At 36.5% G+C, this 20,241-nt stretch overlaps 1 protein-coding gene across 7 annotated transcripts in view; it reads right to left on the reverse strand.

Annotated features, from left to right (window-relative positions):
- The window catches only part of PHKB (phosphorylase kinase regulatory subunit beta), a 73,083-nt gene that overhangs the window by 37,337 nt on the left and 15,505 nt on the right, over positions 1 to 20,241 (reverse strand). For all 7 annotated transcript variants that reach the window (XM_085071922.1, XM_085071918.1, XM_085071920.1 and 4 more), the window contains 8 exons: positions 17,063 to 17,178; positions 11,126 to 11,189; positions 10,796 to 10,891; positions 8,990 to 9,187; positions 8,342 to 8,399; positions 6,524 to 6,601; positions 4,524 to 4,682; positions 593 to 687 (listed from right to left, as the gene is read on the reverse strand). In XM_085071922.1, the coding sequence (XP_084928048.1) occupies positions 593 to 687; positions 4,524 to 4,682; positions 6,524 to 6,601; positions 8,342 to 8,399; positions 8,990 to 9,187; positions 10,796 to 10,891; positions 11,126 to 11,189; positions 17,063 to 17,178 (864 nt within the window). The remainder of the gene's footprint in view (positions 1 to 592; positions 688 to 4,523; positions 4,683 to 6,523; positions 6,602 to 8,341; positions 8,400 to 8,989; positions 9,188 to 10,795; positions 10,892 to 11,125; positions 11,190 to 17,062; positions 17,179 to 20,241) is intronic.

Raw genomic sequence — 20,241 nt, forward strand, 5'->3', positions numbered from 1 at the left:
CAGAATCACAGAATCATTAAGGCTGGAAAGGACCTTTACAATCATTGAATCCAACCATTGACCCAGCAGCCCTAAACCCACCTAACTCCTCCCACCTAAACTCCTAAACCCACCACTGAACCCTGCCCCTAAATGCCACATCGGCACATCTTTTAACCACCTCTAGGGATAGTATCTAAACCACACCAAAGAAAAAACCTCATCCTTGTAGCTCTTAGGAGCTCTAAATACAAGAAATATTAGTACGTTGTAGTTGGAATGACTTTGAAGGAATAAGAAAAGCAGGCTCATTCTTGCCTTCCTGACATAACTTATAACTCAAAGACACACACCTATTTATTAGCAGCTATTTAAACCTCCACTTTATCTATCATTTTGACTGCATCACTTAATTTGAAGGCAAATGTGCATCACTTCCCTAAAACTGCAGACGTTATAATCTTCCTTTCCAAAGCAATCCTCCATCAATTCAGAAAACATACACATATTGAATATTCTCCTTGCACTTTAACTGCAATGCTGGAGGACCACGTATAGCACTTAGATGACAATTTTTCAGTAAAAAATATTGCAATACTAAGCTAATGCTTACCTGATTTGAAAATCTCATGCTAACGTTCCGCTGGTCCTCGGGGGGTACATATCGGCCAATGGGGTCAAGATCTTTAGGACTCACTAATTTGTCAACTGAAAGGAAATGAGAATAAAAATACAGAACAACTTGAGTAGTTTCTGCAGCTTTTGTGAAGAAGCCATGTCAACTTATGTGTTGTACTTGGTGCTGCTTTGTTTTAGATCAATGACTTCTAAAAGCACATAGTGAAAAATTCAGAGTTGTATTAATTTTAAAACTAATGACTCAAGCATTGTTCTTGCTGCAGCTAATTACAATACTGTGGTATGTAAAACCAAGCCTTTATGTGCTCACGAAGGTATGTTAATAGATTATTGGCAGACAACACACTCCACAACACAACTCACATAAAAAGCACTTAATCCACAACCCTGGAATTATTCTAGAGCTTTAACTATAAACTGAGTGACCACCAAAAATTGTTTAGCTTTGAAGAAAAGTAGACAGCTTCTATGTCAAGGTAATCATATGACTTGAATCCTGGAAAGGACAAGAGATATCAAAGATACCATATTTAGAGGTAACTCAAGAAGAAATTGTAAAAAAAACCTTATCAAAAATATTTGAAATCTAGCAATTTCTACATGAAGTTTTTCACATGGGGGTGGAAAACCCCACCAAATCTAAAAACCCAGTACTTTAACCTTCTCCTGAAAAAAAAATTAAGCACTCCAATAAAAATATACTATTAAAAAGTTCCACCAAATTCACTGAATATAGGTTCATAATCTAGTCTGAGCTATTATACCCTTAAAATAAGCATTCTCCTACCAAAATTGTATTTTGACAGGAAGCTGTCCAAACTTTATCTAATTTCTGCTGCAGAGTAAGTCACAATACATTTTCATTTCTTCTATCTCAAAGTCAACAATTTGGTACCTATTCTTAAAAGCCCCAACACGAGGGAATAAGCATTAATCTAAACCAGAAGCGACTCATGGCTCCACTCAGCTCCAAGGGAAAACCAGAGCTGCCTTGATAAGGATGTTTCTGAACACTGCATCATGCAGTAAATGAAGGCAGCAGCCTAAAACTCCAGCTATGCCCTGCCTGGAGCTTGCCAGTGCTGGGACAGAACAGAGCAGAAGGGGCAGCAGTGAAGGGCCCTGGCTGGGCAGTTCACAGGGGAGCCCTGCAGGAACCTTCTGCTGCTGGAGCTCTGCCAGCCCCTGGCTGCTGTCCTGCCCTCAGCCTTCTGCTGGGACAGTGCAGCTGGACTGCAGCCAGGAAAGGCTCTGCACTGCTCCTGCAGGGTCACCAGCCATGGACACAAACACAACCAAAGCTAGTGATAAAAGAGCACTATGGATAATTGATTCATGTACTGACACATGAGTTACCAAGTCATATCTGAGCAAGCCACTCATCTAAGCTCCAGTCCACACAGAATTCTTATGCTGGTTAAAGGAATGGGAGTTACTTGAATTATGTGAAGTACTGCTGATGCAATAAAATGAATTAACCAAATTATTTCAAGATCAATGGGCTCTGCCTCATAGTTCTTAAAAATGAGGTTTCCAGAATATGTGTTCTGTTCCCACTGGTTTTAACACCGACTTACATTGCTCAGTAACTGAAATATATGGTCAGAATAATTTCATATTTAGAAGAACTGCATCAACAGACTAATATAAAACTTACTCTAACTCCTAATTAATATTCATCACCGTTATCACAAATACAAGCGTATTGGACTGCAAAAGCAGATTCCTTAGTTAGCTCACTATCTGCCATCAGCAGCAGCTGACAACATTTAATCCATTTGGCCAATAAAAAATATTGCTAAAACTTAATTCTAGGCAGCACCGAATCCACAGAAAAAGACATAAAATTCTAAGGAAAAACAAAGGAAAGAGAGCTACTAAACAGAAGACCAAGTGAATTTTCAATTGCTTGAAACAGCAGAACCTGGAGTTCTTTTCCCTTACTCCAAAATGGGGGACCTTAACACAAAAGTTTTACAAACCTCCTCATCCAAAGCAAGAAGGAAATTGTATGAAAAACAGCATCACCAGCTGCAAAACACACACTTTTTTTCTTCATAAACAAGATTTTCAGTTGCCTAAACTTGTAGTGTCCTCCAACAGTGACATGCAGACACTTTCACTGCCTCTGTCATTCAGAGTGTTTGTAAGCAGGATCAAAATTTTGACTTCCCCATTTCTGTTTGACCCTCTGTGGGAGGGTAAGAATTGACTCAGGCTCACGTTGCTACATTTAGAAACATTTGGACCTCCAGAGGCAGACCCCAGGCCCAGAGCCAGCAGCAGGAGCTACAGAGGTGATGCCGTGTGCTGCCTACACAGCAGGAGTGAGGAGGCTGAACAAACACAAATTAATTGATACCCTAGAGGCAACACAATGATTTCTGAATGGATAATGAAATGGGAAACCAATACCTTCCCAGATATCAAAGTACTTGGAGCCAGGCTTCCACTTAATTAGCAACCAGCAACAAGCAAAGTAACATATACAAACACTTTCACCAAGGACGAGATTGTTATTCAGGTAGGTTTTCACCAATAAGGAGCAAAATTGAATGCACCAATTCTAAATTAGTATAAATAAATGGAGTTCCTGATATAACAATCACTGGTGAACAGACTTTGCTATAAGATCTCCAGACCCTGTTTGCAAGGACCATGAGAGAAAAGGGAAAAAATTGTTTTGAATGTTTTGAAAAAAGCAATTAAGAAAATTAATGAAATAAAAAAACAGTGTTTAAGAATGCTTAGCAAAGAACTGAAACACAGGAATGTTATGTTACACAGTTAGCAAATTATAAATACATTTTATTTAACCAGCCTTCTGCAGGTACAGAAATACATAAACATTAGTTCAAGATCAACACTAGCAGAACTACTACAGTAAACCTACACATACCCACTTGAGGATTAGTTTGGTAATACTCTTAGAAGACAAATTATTTCTTTTTAATTAACAGTGAGATTGCCTGCATTTACTTTAAAGCATTGGCTAAAAGAGGAATTTTGCAAGGAATACAGCAAAACCAAACAGGTGTAGCACCAGACAGACTCTGTCCCTCCATACCTAAAGATATATCTACTGTTCTTGCCAAGTGTTGAATTTTTAAACTCCCCTTGAATTTTTCTCATTTTTATTACCAACAGCCTGTTTCCCTTCTGTGTTAACAGAAAAATAGTTTCTAGAACTCCATCTACTGATTGCCAGGTAACTGCTGATCCTGTTAAAATAAAGCAGTATATCTTTCTCCTAAAAGAAATACTAAAGAGAAAAACCAACTGTGAAGATTTTTCTGGATTAACCACTTTTTTTGCATTAGCCTATAATAAAATAATTTCAAATGAGACTGAGTTTGTGATTGAAATTCACCAAAACAACCTTCAGTGGTCAAGCTTGGATATGCACTTCCAATTACTCATACAGCTTCTTCTTTTTAAAAGGGTGAAAATAACACAGTCTGAATAAATCATTAACTTTCTCTGAGACTGCAAGTATTCAACGTTTCAACTTGTCTTGCTGAAAGCAGAGAATAATTTGAGTTAAATGCTATAAATCACTCACAAACATCACTATACAGGTGCAGCTGATACAGCTAACCCAGAAAGCATCACATTAATATATTCTGTCATGAAGAAAAGTAAGTAAGAGGGAGAACCAGCAAAAGAAAAAAAAAAACCCCTAGCATCATCTTTAGATTCTCAGTACTCTATGAAATATTCCACTATGCTTTACAGTATGCAGCATAAAAATAAAGAGACTACAAAGCAATTTTTGTCTGTCAGATGTACCAGAGCAGAGAACACGTGAGCCACTCAAGGTCCATTCCAAACCCAAGGCAATGAGCTCAGATTCAAGAGCAACACAGTGCAGAGTGCAAAGCTGCTGGCAGGTGCTCAGCTCTTACCCAGCAGCTTGGCAATGATGTACACAGCCTGACCCCACAGGAACAGCTTCCCATCACGCCCGCTGTTACTGGGGAACCTCCTCTGGCTGCCAGGGCTCCTCTTCTCCATCTCCACAAAGTCAGCAGGCACATAGTAATACTTGGGGACAACAGGGCACCCTGAGCAATTGGACAGTAAGCACAGTCAGTGAGTAAAAAGCACTTCCCTCATTAGTTATTTGAGTCCCCTAATAAAGCTGAAGTGGATCCCAAACCGGAAAAATTGCACCCCATAACAATTTGATTGAACAGAGATTGTCATTCACTGTTATCTTTGCAGTGGAGGAATCCCAGGGCAATATTAAACTACTTCGTATTTCAGGAGACATTTCCTCAGAATTTCTCCCCAGAACAGGTATGTTGCCTGTGCAGCACCTTCTGTGCAAACTAAAAATGAAGAAGTCACCTGGAGCAAAATGGAGTTCAGTTAAGAAGCCTTAACCAACAGCAATGAAAGGTGGGTCACAGTGAAACACTCGGGGTGTTGTGCCCCTAGTTGACCCAGGCTCAGTATCAGGCAACTTTTTCCAACTAGAATTCCTGCTCAAAAACATCAACTTGGTTTTGCATACTTTTGTTAATTAATATTTAAAACCAGCTCTTGAATTGTGAAACATTATGAAAAAAAATGACCCAAATTCTCCACTGGAAGATACATATCTTGTATCTAGAATTATGCCACAGGTATTGCTGATAATTGTAGATCAGTAAACTTTATTTCAACACTTTTTTAGTGGACATGCATCAGGAATTTAGAGACGAGAATTACAAATTATTGACCTAATCATATGAAATTGACAGCAAATTAATATGCTTCCTGCATAATTAAATTGCACTTTAATATTGCTCTACTCTTGAACTAATTTGGATAAAGAACAGGTGATAAACAGAATAAAGTTGGAGTGTTTTACTATTTGCTTAGAAAAAAAAATTACTGGCAAGAAGCAGAGAAAAACTGGAAAAGTGAGAGTTATTAGAGATAGAATTATCCAATGACCGAGGCATCAAAACACACCTAGAAATTTTAAGCTGTGACATTTGTGATGATTTTCAACAAAAGGAAACCACAAGATTAATTTAGTGTCCATGAAACTTCACAAAAGCATTTATAACAAGAAAAAAGCAACAATCAGCAAGAAAACTGCCACATAATGCAAATTTGGGAAGGGAATGTTTGATTGTCTAATAGAAATTAGTTCACTTCAAAAAGTTTAAAGAACAAGTCGTATTCTGCACCTATTTGTGTAACTGTACCACAGATGTAAGAACAGGTGACTAAAATGCTGAGTTTTAAAATTGGATTGTTCTGTTCTGGGGCCATTTCTTTTCCTCCCACTCCAACTTATGGTCTTTTTCTTTTTTTTAACTGGATTTTGGATGGATGTGCCTGTAGGCCACCACTAGCCCTGTCTGCAGTGCCACAAAAATTCTGAAGCGCACAATTTAAATAAGAGAACATTTACATTAAAATTATTATGTTGTCACTTTCCCAGCTCTAAGCTAGAAACAATTTCATATGCATATACCAAATTATTTTTTACATCTTGCAAAATTAAGTGACAATGAATGATGAGAGCAATTCTCAACTGCATCCAGGTGGGACATGGAAACAATCTAACTGTTGGTAGTTAATGTTTGCCTGGAAAGCCAAAGTGAACTTTGTAAACAATGAAGCACAAGTGAAGGAGGGGAGCAATGAGTGGGCACAGTGTAAATCTTACATTAGCATCAGCAGCATTTTTCCAGATAATGTTAATTTTATTATCACACTTCATAATGCAATGTATCTACATAAAGGAGGTCGCTTTAGAATTAGTATTTTGCCACTGAGAAATATATTGATATTCTTACTTCTCCTTTGTTCTGACCACAATATACATTAATAGCTAAGTGAGTATTTTTATACCTTCAGATCAATAAAAAGCTACAAGTGTTTCAGAAGAACATTTTCCAGATAATACCTTCAGGTGTGTGTTGTAGCAAAGGGTCCAGAAGATCCTGATATTCCTTTACTTGAGCAGGATTTCCTTTAAAAATGCCTAAAAATAACCAAATAATAATTGATTTAATGGAAGGATTAATTATTCCATGGCCTCAAAGTTCATAAAAAAGGAAGAAAAAACAAATCCAGTGTTTACTTTTCAAAACTAAGTATTTAGTGCCTACACACTAAATAGCTCATGCAAATTCAAAGACTGAGCTGTAGGTCCTCACTGCTCCATCTCACAAGGATCATGAATCTGATCTATTTGACAAGCAAGGTGATCTTTTAAAATAGAATATTTTTTAACATTTAAAGGGGAACGAGCTAGATAAAAACTCTGCATTGTAAATCTTATCCTAATATTTTCTTTTTCAACCACCAACATTTTTTTTTCTTTCCATGGCTCTTCAACACTCCATCCAAACCTAAAGCTTAACAAGTACTGTTCACTATATTTTCAAATATTCCTGAATATATATACAGGAATATATACAGTTGCCAAGAGACACACATGCAACCAAAGTTTGCACACAAAAAGCTGTGTTTACATGACACACTGAGCTATTTCAAAACACTTGAAGATAGTCATGACATAAGAGTATCTGCTCCTCCCACTTCATTGTCTCTTTGCCACTGCTGTGTATACACTTCAAGTTTTACATCAAGGAAGCTTCTGGATTCGGAGACATTTGCAAAAAATCTACTCACAGAATTGTTCTACTTTGTAAAACTGTGGTCCAGGCAAAAAGAACAGGAAGAGTATGAGCAAAGCACGCATTTTTTAGGGTTTTTGTATACGAGAAGAGTATAATGGGTTTTTTCATTCTTTTGCTAACTTCAGTTGAAGATGACTATTTTTTGTTCTCAAAACTGCAAGTGGGCAGCATTAAATGTCACTGCCTTTCTCCTCAGTTTTGGCCCTCACTCTATGAAAAATGTCAAGCATTTCTTTAGAAATACCAATTGTGAAACCTTATTATATCTTCAAACACAGTATTTTAATCTGTGGGTAGCCAGAGAGGAGTTGAGGCTGATAGCAGATTTCTGTGCCTCACTGTCATTATCTGAAAAGTATCCAACATACTACAAGAGAAAGAAATGATGGACAGATTTTAATCCATTTAAAAACCTTTTTGACAGTTGTAACCCTACCTGTTTTCTTATTCAGACTTCTGTCCTATGCAAGTTTTAGCTTTCATCCTGAAATCATCCCTTGAACTTCTCCAGTGTGTCTCCTGTCCTCAAGTCAAGGGCTAGGTAGTGTTGTTTTTGTTGCTGCTGTTGTGATTTTTTTATTTGTTTTATTATTCAATCAGACTGACTACATGAAAAAGAATGGCCAGGAGGAAACGAGACCCTTCCTGGTTCCCTTTCTTCTCTTCTGAATTCTGTTTCAATTGCCACACAATGCTCAACTTGAAAAGACCTGGTGCACATTGAGTGTGTCAGTGTGTTCTCCCTCCCTTTTCTCTCCCGTGCTGCTGAGAAGTTCTGATACATCTGAAAGTTTTTTAGGCCTAAAAGGCAATGCAGGACATAGTCACAGATTGAAGTTTTTAACAAACCCTCAATGAGTTATATTCTAAAAACAGCTCACATTAGAAATGCTGAAATAAAGGGGGTTGAGATGCTTGGAGGGGGGGGGTTAAGCCAGGAGGAAGAACTCTCAATGAGATATTTAGTGTCACTGCATTATGGTTTATTTTGGCAGGACAGGAAAATAATTTTGTATCTTTCCTCTAAAAGCTCATCTTTCTCATGCCTTTAAGGAACAGGAATGTAAAGTTGTACTTACCATCGATTATCATGAAAATAAAAAACAGAGGGAATTCACACTCAATGCCATCAAAAAGCTGAAAAGAAGAAAAATTCATCAGCCATTTCATCATTTTCACTGAAGGAAATGTATCTGAATAATCCTGTTAAATAATTTCTAAGCAACAAAAGACAAATATGAATGCAAAAACATTTTAGTACATTTAGGTTATCGCTTCTTAACTCTATGGGCACTTTAACTCTGCCTTTACATCTGCTGTGGCTCATTCTCAAACAGAATATTTAAATAATCTACTTTTCATTTTTCACAGAGAAAGTATGGGGGAAAAAAAGAAATAAATTTTCATTTAGATAACCCTTACTGATAAATACTGTGATCAGAAGCAAAATTGTTTACCACACACTCAGACTGTAGTCAGCTGTGAAATTAAATGAAATGATAAATAATTTCCTTATTTGTTATGTGAAATCAACTGTACCCTAAATGTAAATGAAAGCACATTCATTACAAAACAAACCAATGACTCGCGTGCTGACTTGGCAACCTCTGAAAACTGCACATGCAAATTGCAGAAGGCATCTCCTTGCCTTGGAGCCTTTAGGAATCACTGTGCAATTCCAGCTCCAGTGACTGAGGGATGTCAGGTACCTGGGGCAGGAATTTTACCTTAATTTCTGCTGGTTTGTAATAACGGCGCGTTCTGTCCTCCAGCGCTGTTCTGTAGCCATCTCTCAGAAATCTTTTGAACCCGTATTTTCCTTTCAACTTCCTAATAATTTTATCTAGTGTTTGACCAAACAAAACCTCATCATCCAAAGCAAAGGCAGGATAACTAAGAGTGGGCAGAAGAGCTGCATCAGTATTCTGTAGGAGGAGAAGGAGAAACAGGACATTACAAATTTAATTAGATCCCTGACAATTGTTTGATGCACAAACAAAGACTGTTTAACTTACGAAGTGAAATATACATTTGGAACATTATCTTATCAAAATCATAGTGCTAATATAGGAAAATAGTGTGGAAAATAAGACTTCTTAGGAAGTGTCAAGATAAACTACAAACCAAATCTGCAGATATGTAATTTAAAAGATAACTAATTTGACTCAGAATGTCACCTGTTTTACAATAGATAATGTGCAGGCATAATTGAAAACATTCTAAAACTTGGTGGTTCATGAGTTTTTTTGTTTTTTAAACAGATCATTCCTGCAGGAAACAGTTGGGTATCATATGCTCAAAAAGAAGCACAAATATTTTATGAAGGTGCAATGCTGAGAAGTACCTATGATTAAATCATCATTTCTGAACAGCTTTTTCTGAACAGCTTTTTCAGAAATATTCTTAGAGTGGTGGAACAAACAAGCCTATTTGTTTTACAATTAAGAAGATAACAGAATAATTCCAGAAAAAAATATGAGCAACCTTCTCAAGAACCACATGGATCTATTATGAATTAAAAAGACAAGAAAAATTACTAACTAGTGCATCACCTCTACAGGTAAGCTTCCAGAAACACATACAAAAACATTCTTTTCTGCTGATATAGTCAAGATATTCAACTGTTTAAAATAACATTTTTGCCAATATGACTGACATAAGCCCATAAAAGGAAGACAAGGACACAAAGATTTCTATGGGGTAAGTTATAAAACCAGCTTCTGTTGGAGTATCTCAAGTCTCCAGCAACAAAAGAAATGGCAAGAGTTCTAAAAGACCATTTGACTATAAAAAAGTAGCTGACAGTGCCTTTTATTTTAATTATACAGCATTACAGCTCTGCTATAATTCTTCTACACAATAAGTAAACTATTAATGTTTAAAACTAATAGCCTGTTTCATGAACAAATCTGCTATTATATTCCAGAATGAATAAAAAAGTAAACCTCTATTATCACTTATTTTAAATTACTGATTCTCTAACACCAAATTTACCTTTGATGTTAGCACTGAAATAGATGTTTTTTTAACTAATCTAGACTTATGTCACTTAGATTTACACTCTAAGGAAATATATTTGTAACGGTGGCTTATAGCAACAAGAAATCGTTCATATTCAGCAATATATGATAAGCCAACCTGAAAGGCCTTTTTCCTAGACAAAAGAAAGAATTAAAGCTAAAACAAAGGGTTTCAAAAATGCAGACACAGTGTATAGTGGAAACTAGGCCAAAAGAAAAACAAATCACCAAGGCTCCAAATCTCACTTATTTCAAATTTTATTTTAAAATTGTTTAGAAAGCTACCAAGTGGCTACCATTTTAAGTAAGTATGAAGAAAATAAGGGACACCACTGTAATTCCTCTCCAGAAAAACAACTACATTACAGTGACACTTAGGAAGCAAAGATTTAACACCTTCCCAGAAAATTTCATCTTCATCAAGCAGATCAGAAGGTCCACCACACAAGTGAGAATTTAAATCCACTTATTTTCTCCACAATTAGTTGAGGTGAATTTCTTTTAATAACTTACATGAGACCTTGACTCCCGGGGCAGCAGTGAACACAAGGTCTGTCTGTTCCGGTTATGGGCATCAAAATCCACAAATATAACAGACCAAGAGCAGCCCTGCAAGTACAACATTGCATTTGTTTAAGGGAAAGGGAAGAAGGTTGGTGCATCCTGCTGAAAATTTTTATCAGACACATTCTGTACCCGAAATAGCAGCAAGGAGTTTGCAAACTAACTTTTTCTAAGTCTGGAATCCAACAAACTGTGCTAGATATTTCTAAATATCCTCTGATCCACCCTATAAATAATTATTGCTAACAAAAAAGGAGGGAAAACAAACACTTTTATTACCTGATTTCCAAAGAGATTGAAACCGTTAATTGCTTCTAAAGCTGCTTTTGCCAGCCCCACGGAACTAAGGAGAAAACAAAACAAAAACCCAAAGGTATCACAATTCAAGCCCAGGCTAAAACTTCACATGCTTGACAGCTTTCAGTGCCATGATCTTTTCTTGATTTGAATTTCGTGCTTAACCTTTATGTCAGTAAAATGATGATGCAGCAAATTTGGGGTTTTTTTAGTGGTAGGTTGCTTTTTCTTTTTGCTGAAATACTACTCGGCATTTTTATTTGTCTTCAAATGTCAGAGACCATCTGGAAAAAGCAATTCTGTTCTCACCTTGCTATCAGACATCTGGCATTATGTATTTCAAGGTCTTGCTAATAGTATGGAGACAGAGGATTTACTTCAGCACAATTTTTCAAACCAGCTCTCAAACATTAAAAAGACTGATTTCTAGCTTTCAATATAATAAAAGAACTAATCAATCTAGATTCACAACAGAAGGATTTTCTGATGTCAACCATATAGTGACACATCTTTTATTTCTCTTACTCCACAATTTGTATCCATCGCAAAGAAAACAGGATCCAGAAATTCTACTAACAAGACTTCAAGTTAGCACTCATGTTTAAAGACATTATGCACTAAGATCACTAATAATGATATAATTTAAAACCCAAATTATACATTAAAATTATTTATTAACAATTATGTAAATTCTACAGTACGAATAAAAATTTTCGTTTTAATAAAGCCTTTTCATTAAGAAAGTATCGTTTTATACTTTCTTTGTGAGTATTTAAAAAAAAAGCAAAGAATCATACTTCTCCTTTTCTCAGTTTCATTGCTACCTTTTCTGCAGTTTTAAAGCATATACAGTTATAGACAGGCCAACTTGACTTAGGTCCATTCAACTGCAGTAAGGAACTAAAGCATTAACATACACATAAACACCATATTTTTGCATGTTGATTCCAAACTTGCAGACATTAAGGTCACAGGGCATCTGAAAGTAAAACGTTACATGAGCTATTTCCCAACAGTGCCAGAGTGTAAAAACAAAGTGTAACACTCCCAGATTTCTGGAAGTTCTATCCAATACAAACGCTGCAGGTAGGGAAAGGCCTTTGCTCTGCTCACTCGGTGCTGACAGCCAAGTGTAGGACCTGGAAATACCCCAGAGGTGCAGCTAATTAAACATCTTTTACATTCTCTTAGGCAGTCTGGTAAAAGGGATTCAGAGAATCCAGCAAAACACAGCTCAGTTTATTTTGTTTATAAAAGTAATTAATAAAACACTGAGTCATAATAAATATTAAGATAATAAGCACTAACAATTCCCAACTTCTGTGTAAGAGAACTTGCGATTTTATTGACAAACAACAACACCCAGTCCCCCCACACCCCCAAAAAATTTACTACAATCAAATTATCAGAAATCTGCAGACAGGGAGAGTGCTTCAATATTTATTTTTCTATACTCCATGCGGCACTCTGGGATGAAAGCAAACATTTTACCTTACTGTAAATAAACTGATTTGTATTATCCATTATGTAAAATATGAAATTTCAAATGATTAATAATTAATTCGTATTTCATATATGGGGTGTAATTATGATTACATAGAAAACATTGCAAATAATGAAAAAAAAATTCAATGCAGTAACAGAATTTGTTTTTTTTAAGTATTACTTTACCTGTATTGGTTCTAACATTAGAAACACTTTTGACTGATTTCACACTTTATCATTTATAAACCTCCATCTTCCTTTCTGAAACACTGCCAGCAAGAATGCTCCTGAATTTCAGTTCTAATTGGTTCAACAAGAGAAAGCTGACCAGCTTAACCACAGCCTGCTCTGAGCAGCTGCCTCAGTTTGGTGTTTTCTGATGCTGAAAGCTTTTAGAGCTGGAGAATGTGATGAAGAAATAAACTAAAATCAGAAGTGCTGTGAATGCAATTATTTTTCTGGATTTGTTTCAAATACCTAAATAAAAAAGGTAATTGTTCTAAAAATTGCTCCATTCTAATTATCACCTAGCAATTGATCAAACAAATTGGCATGATGACTCACAACAGAACTTTTCAGAGGAATTAAGTATTTTTATCAAATGGCATATACAGAAGATGAAAATCAGAGAAATCCTGCACACTGAAGGCTGTATCACATGTTAAAATCTCATATTTCCCTTTCAAGTAAAGTCCTAATATCAACATTATATATTTTCAGAGAGAGAAAAAAGTTACTGATAAAAGGTAGAGAAGTAATAATGTTCAACAGGTATTCAGATAACATAAGACTACTCAATCTGTCTACAAAATAGGACCATACTGCTTGAAAGAAATTCAAGGCAAATACCTATTGCTTCCTTGAAATCATCTCTATTTTACAGACTCAGTCATTATTCTACAATAAGAATAATTTATTAATTTACTGTATTTGAGCAGCATTTTTCTACCCCTAGTTATTGAAAGCCCCTGGAGTCTTCGCTACTCTCATAAATATTACTTGCAAGTGACCATACAAAAGTCAACATTGTTAGTCATTCCCTTCACCACACACAATAGTACTACCTAGATTAGCAGAATTTTTTTGGGTAAATGAGAGGAGGAAGTTATTTTAAAAGAAAACAAGTAGCCTGTGAACAGCCTTTGTATCAAGTATGTCTTTAAGAGTGAACAATCACACAGCACAGAGCACTTCAGGACTGTGATCACACTTCACACTCATTTCATTCCTAATGATTAATGCCTTCCTGTTGGGCAAATTACTAAAGAGGTTTTATAATAAACATTATGCTCATGTCTTTGTATAGAAAATGTATTCCTCATACTCTACAATTTAGTAACAAAAAAAATGGAGTGTCTTAACAGAATGAATTAATGGCAAAATGTATTTTAATAAATATGTTCCATCCTCCACTCATTAAGCCACTATGAACAGACTGTACTAATGTGTGGGACTCTGCCCAGAGAAAAAGGTGCTTACTTGGAGATGGGCCCAAAACCAAACCAAACCAACCCAAGCCCTCTTGAAATATTACTCTGACAATTTCACAGGATCATTAAGTCATTGGCTGGAAGGGACATATGGAACTCATCCAGCCCAACACAAAACTTCACTTGAAGTTACATATAAAAACCAAGACCAATATAAGTAAACCCCAGCCTTAACTAGACAAGTCTCAAAAGCCTCCAAGGATGGAGATTCTGTTTTGAGTATCCTGTTCTTTCGTTCTCTGTGCTCCAAATGAAAAGGTTTCTTCTTAATGTCCCTATTGAACCTCAGCAGGTGCAATCCTTGCATCCTGCTGGAGCTGCCAATTATTTTAATGTGTCAAGGATTATCAAGAGTAGTCTTGCAATCATAATGCTACAGGTAACATTTGACCATGAGTCATATTTAGGGCAGGGGAAGATGAGACTAGCCAAGAGAAACTACTTCCAGCTTGCTAAGAAAGGTGTCGTAAACATACTTAAACAACATTCATAATTCCCACTAACTGTTAATTGTTAATTCACCCCCTCAGTAAAATACCTGAGGGCAAACGCTGTGCATTTCAACTGGAACATCAAACACCACAGAGGATGTGAAAAACAAGCAAACGAGAAAACTTCCTACATTAATAATAATTTTGTAACTATATAACCCCAAACAGAACAAGGAAGGACAGCACTATAGCAATGTACAACCTACACTCCAGAGCAGAGCAAGGGGAGGCTCTGCAGTCATGGATTTAGAATATGAGGATGCTGCACTTTGGCAGTTTCATTATTCTCCCAGTGCATATGGTAGACGTCAGAGACAGTTTGCAGAGGTACTCAGCAGATGCCTGAGAGCAGCTTGATCAAACGCTTACAGGACAAATTAATTTTTGTGAAGTTCAGCTGTATGGGAAGGGATCACACTACAATAAAAGCTGTTACAAATCTTGCCTTTGAACCAATAAAAGACATCAATTTGCATACATCAGTGAAGACCTGCTCCACAGAGTGTTCTGCTATTTGTCATTTATTAGAAGTGTTTGGAGCTGTACTAAGAGAGAATACCAAGACTGTGAAGGCTTAAAATATCTGCATCTTTTAACACGGGCCATAATTTGCAGCTATTATTCACAGACGTCCTAGTATATAATATTCTCTTTGAAAAGAAAGCCTCTTTCAATAAAAGACAAGAATTACCTACTCATTCTGAAAGCAAACACATGCTCTATGCAGATTTCCAGCTGAGTCTTTAAGGGTCAGAAGTGCACCATCCATAACACTGACCCTGAAGAGACCACTTTGGGCTCCATAATCACTGAAGACACACATATATCATTTGTGAGTAGACCTGACACGCATAATTGCTTCATCAATTTAAAATAAAAATGTTTTTATAGCTCTCTTTGGTAGATACAAACGGAACATAAAGTATAAAGAATATTTCAGTGTACCCAGGCCTTTCCTCAATAACATCTAAATATATCTTTTGATGCATGCTCCCCTTCCATTTTTTCTGATTTATGAGAACAAGGGAAATTGCCTGCCAGCTTTCTACACTGAAGCAGAGTATCCACACGTACACAAAGAAAGATAAATAAAGGCAATACTTGTTTCTGATGACCAAAGTCTACTTCTTAAATTAGGACCAAGCTCTGTGCTTGCCTTTGTGCTAGCTCAATGATCTGTTAGATTGGCCCAGTCCATCTCACAAAACTTTACCCTTAGAAAAACCAACCTATAAATGTCAGTCTAGATTAAGACAAAACCACATGCCCATTTCCATCTGTTTAAAAGATGCTCAGTTTTCCCTGGAGGAAATTCACATACAGAATAATCGGAATGCTGCAAACAACAGGAGACACAGGGGTTTCGCTCTTCCTTTTGCACATTTCTACAAGGTGAGATGTGGAAATAAGCATTCGATTCTCTATGTGAATGCTTGCGTAGTCTGGCATTCGACAATTTTACAGACACAGTAGGGCAAAAGAAAACCAGCAAAGTAATAAAGCAAATGATATAACAACCTGGATTTTTTAGTTCTCATATTGATAAAAAGGTTCTATAATAGTCCTGAAAAAACCCTAATTCAGAGTTTTGCTGCAATGACATTACTGTGTCCACAAGTTAAAATACACATGCCTGCATGTGGACTAAGAAAAAGAATAACTCATTCTCAAATGAGAGGACAGATTCATTTGGCAATACTGAAGACTGAAAGAAATGTATATTCTTTGCATGCTCTTGATAGTTCAGGTGATCAACAATGTTTTAAAACTCCTCAGATATCCAAGCTACAGCCATTTTTATGATTAATAAAACCTCAGAAATCAAAAAGTGAGACAACAATAGTAACACTAGAAAAATCAAGTTGTCAGATTACAGATCTGATCCTTCAAGACAGACAGCACATAAGCAATCACACTGAGGTGAGCAGGACCACTCTGGCATTAAAATGCTAACAGCATTGCTACCTGTCCCTGGGGACAGGGCTCAGAACTGGCAGCCTCAGAAGAACCCGGAAAAGAGCTCAGCATTAGGCTGTTTTCCAGTGTTCAGCATCTTCCCATTGTAGTGGAGATGAGAAAAATCTAAACTCATAATTCTACACCTTTTGAAAGCAGATATTCCTAACCAGTTCTGTGAATCCGATTCCAATCCCACTGCACATGCCTCAAGACCCTGAGCTGTTCTGAACACAATATTCAGAATTATTTACATGCAGCTGCACATAATTATTGGAATATGAATACTCAAATAGCTAAGCATCCATGTGGTTATTTCAGCATGCATATCATGATGAAATTATCTTCACATTTTCCCAAAATACATCTCTCAATCTTTAGAGAACCTTAATTTAGTTCAAACAGTATTTTCATGCATTATTATTTTTAGCTCACCCCATGAATTCTTTTTATTCATTTACTTGCTTTGACCAAAAGAGCTACATTTGCTCACCTACCTTGAATGCAGCTCTGGACTGCCATTGTTGTATTTACTGCCTCTTTCCCAGACACCAAAATCTGGTACACGATAGGCTCTCTCCACACAAAACACAAGGTTTTGGATAAAGGACACCTAGAGGAAAGAAAAGTGATTGAAGGAAAATTAAAGCATAGCTTTTCTGCTTTTTTCTGAAAGAGAAAGTTGCTATTCCTCAAAGCTGTTCTTTCCATCCTTTCCTGTCTGAACCCAGAGAATGATGTTCCCAAGTTCAAATATTCCCTTTAAAGCCAGTTCTTAATAACAGTATGTTAAGAGCTGTCCCAAATGAAGTGACAATGTGAATTTATGCAGAAGTTCCAACAAAGGCAGGGATAAAAAGATTTCATATTCAAGACACATATTTGAAGAGCTCCAAAAACGTGGTATTTTGACCTTTTAAAAAAATTTATCCTAACAACGTCAGAAACCAAGTCAAAATTATTAGAACACAGAAATCTTGGTGCTTTTTCATAATTCCATTTAAGAGAATTGATATGCTAAAGTTTTATTAAATTACCTCCAGATAATACATCTTTATGCAGATTCAAACACAATCCTTTATAAACAGAAATTCAACTCTAAACCAATTTATTATAATTAAAGTCTCTTCCTGGACCAATACATTTCAACTGAATACCAAAGTACTGAAGAGTTTTTTAAGATATTTAAGGTGTATTCAACTACAGCTGGGGACTTACTTAAGCAGATAATTTTTCCTGATTTATACTACTGAAAAATACATTTTGAGTTGCTTGACTGTATAAAAATGAAATTGAACATAAGTTTTATAGTTCACTTTAAAGAGTCAACAGGTTAGAGCTTAGAGAAAATTTAACCACAAGCATCAGATTTACACTGGTTCATCACCAAAGCAGGGATTTCATCCTCTCCCATCCAAATTATTCTAGGGGACTCTGTGGAAAAGAAAATATTGCAATGGCTACAAACACAACCATATGGGAGAACTGCAGAGAAGGACTCATCAAGTGATTTTTTTAAATGACTATACTGAAAGGTATTTGCTTCTATTTCAAGTTACCTGTATATATCTGTTTTGTGTTTTTCTCCATTTTTCTTTATATTTTAAAAATTTACCATTTCAGATACACTCTTTATGCTAATACCAATCCAGCAGCAATATTATAATTCTAGACACTCTCGTCTCTCTCTCTCTCTCTCTCTCTCTCTATTATATGCCTCTGAAAAAATTTCACCATGGGGTGCACATGTACAATTATCTGTACACTAAAACTTTTCACAGCTACTACTTTCCAGAAAACCCTGTCTCACTCTTTAGCTATGCCCAGTATCTTCATCCCTGCAATTCAGCATCTGGCTGTATTAAAATGAACTTTCTCTGAATGAAGCCAGAATACCCAGGGATTAAGTGTGTGACTTTTCCCACATTTATCAATAACTGAAGCTTATATGAAGAAGCAAATAGCACCAAATAGAAATATATAACCTTACTGATTACTTTTTACCAATGATGATGTTTGGAACATGAGAAAAAATGGTCAGTTACAGACATTTTATGACACTAACTTGAGTTTCCAAACAGCAGAGTTACAGCAAAAAAGCCATCAAATAGCTTGCTGCAAACCAAAACCTCCAGAGAACAAGTCATTCAGACCACAGGCATGTAAATACTATAACCAAATCAGTGCTATGGCACTTACAGAAATTATGGGCTGTGTGTTAAGCGTATTTATCCAAAGGTGAGCATGTGGAGATGGAAGTGTAATAAAGAGCACACACACAGCATGGATGACTGCAAATACCCATGGTCCTGCTTAATGTGTAGCTCTCATTCATATACTCACACAATCATACACTGATCTTTGACAGGGATGCAAAGATGCAACTCAATTAATGCGTCCACTGCCAAGGGCTGGAAGCACAGGGTAACTCAGTGACAGCTGCCACGCCTGACATGGAGAGGCAGCATTGCCTCTAAAGCCACGAGCTCTGTGCACAAACACATCCCCACAGCCAGCCTGGCAAACAGCAGCATCTGCAGCACCTCGCACTGCCAGCGCCGCTGCTCTGTGCGCGGGAAGGGTCGGAACACAGCCGGCCGTGGTGGCACTGGGGAGGGACATCCAGCTGTGTGTCAGGGCAGCACATTGCCACATCCACAGTGCCACTGGGCTGAACATCCTCTGGGCACACAGCAGAACTTGGACATGTCGTGGTTATGTGGCGTTAACAGGATCTGACAATTGTGGAAGCCATATGGAGACCAACAGAACGTGCAGGTTTGTGCTAAAAAAATCTTTGTATGGATCTGCATAGTCCAGAGATTTAGAGGGGACAGTTGATAGGCAAGAAAGTGGAGAATATGCACTGACTGGAGAGTCTATAAACATGCACTTTTTCTGCAGAATCTGTAATTAAATGCAAACATCTGGAGGATAACATAAATTATATATCAAGCTAATTAAATACTTAATTATATACATTTGCCTCCTCACAGATATAAAGGCAATTTAGAGAAAATAATGCAGACCTATCACATGATCTAACTAAGAAAGAAAGAAGACATGTTACAACATTTAGCTTTCTAATTATGTAAAAAAATAAATTACTGAAGATATATATTTTAGAAAAATAATGCAAATTCACCATTACTGGGGAAATCTCCCTTTTTGTTATTGGTAGTACTGCAAGCGTATTTAAGCTTTTTAAGGCAATACAGCAGCAAACTATTAAAGAGAACAGAGTAAATTTAAACAAATCCAGATTAAGAAAATTGGAGAAAAAAACAATTAAAAAGTATATACATCTGTGCTTTCCATTCCAGTTCCAAAACATAGCCTCATTTTAGAGCAGGCCAGCAGGTTGTCCTGACATGACTTGTACTCAAGCCAAGGCTATTATTATCTTATTTACAGAAGAGTTAACACTCTCTACAAACATCTCTTACCATGGTATAAAATTGTTTAATTTTCAATTCAAGATACAGCAAAACTTCTTAATACACATAGGTTCATATGTATTTGAAGAAAGTCCTTCAGGCTTCCCTGAAAATTAACCCCATTATTTATTATATTGAATTTTCACTGGACAGGATGCACTCACTGAGTTTGAAATAATGTGAAAAGTGAGAACAACATAAGCAGAAGTTAATCATCCTAACAGACTTTTAATTCTTGA

This window comes from Lichenostomus cassidix, chromosome 11 (genome assembly GCF_008360975.1).
Source record: "Lichenostomus cassidix isolate B80296 chromosome 11, HeHo_3.0, whole genome shotgun sequence".
Taxonomy (NCBI): Eukaryota; Metazoa; Chordata; class Aves; order Passeriformes; family Meliphagidae; genus Lichenostomus; species Lichenostomus cassidix.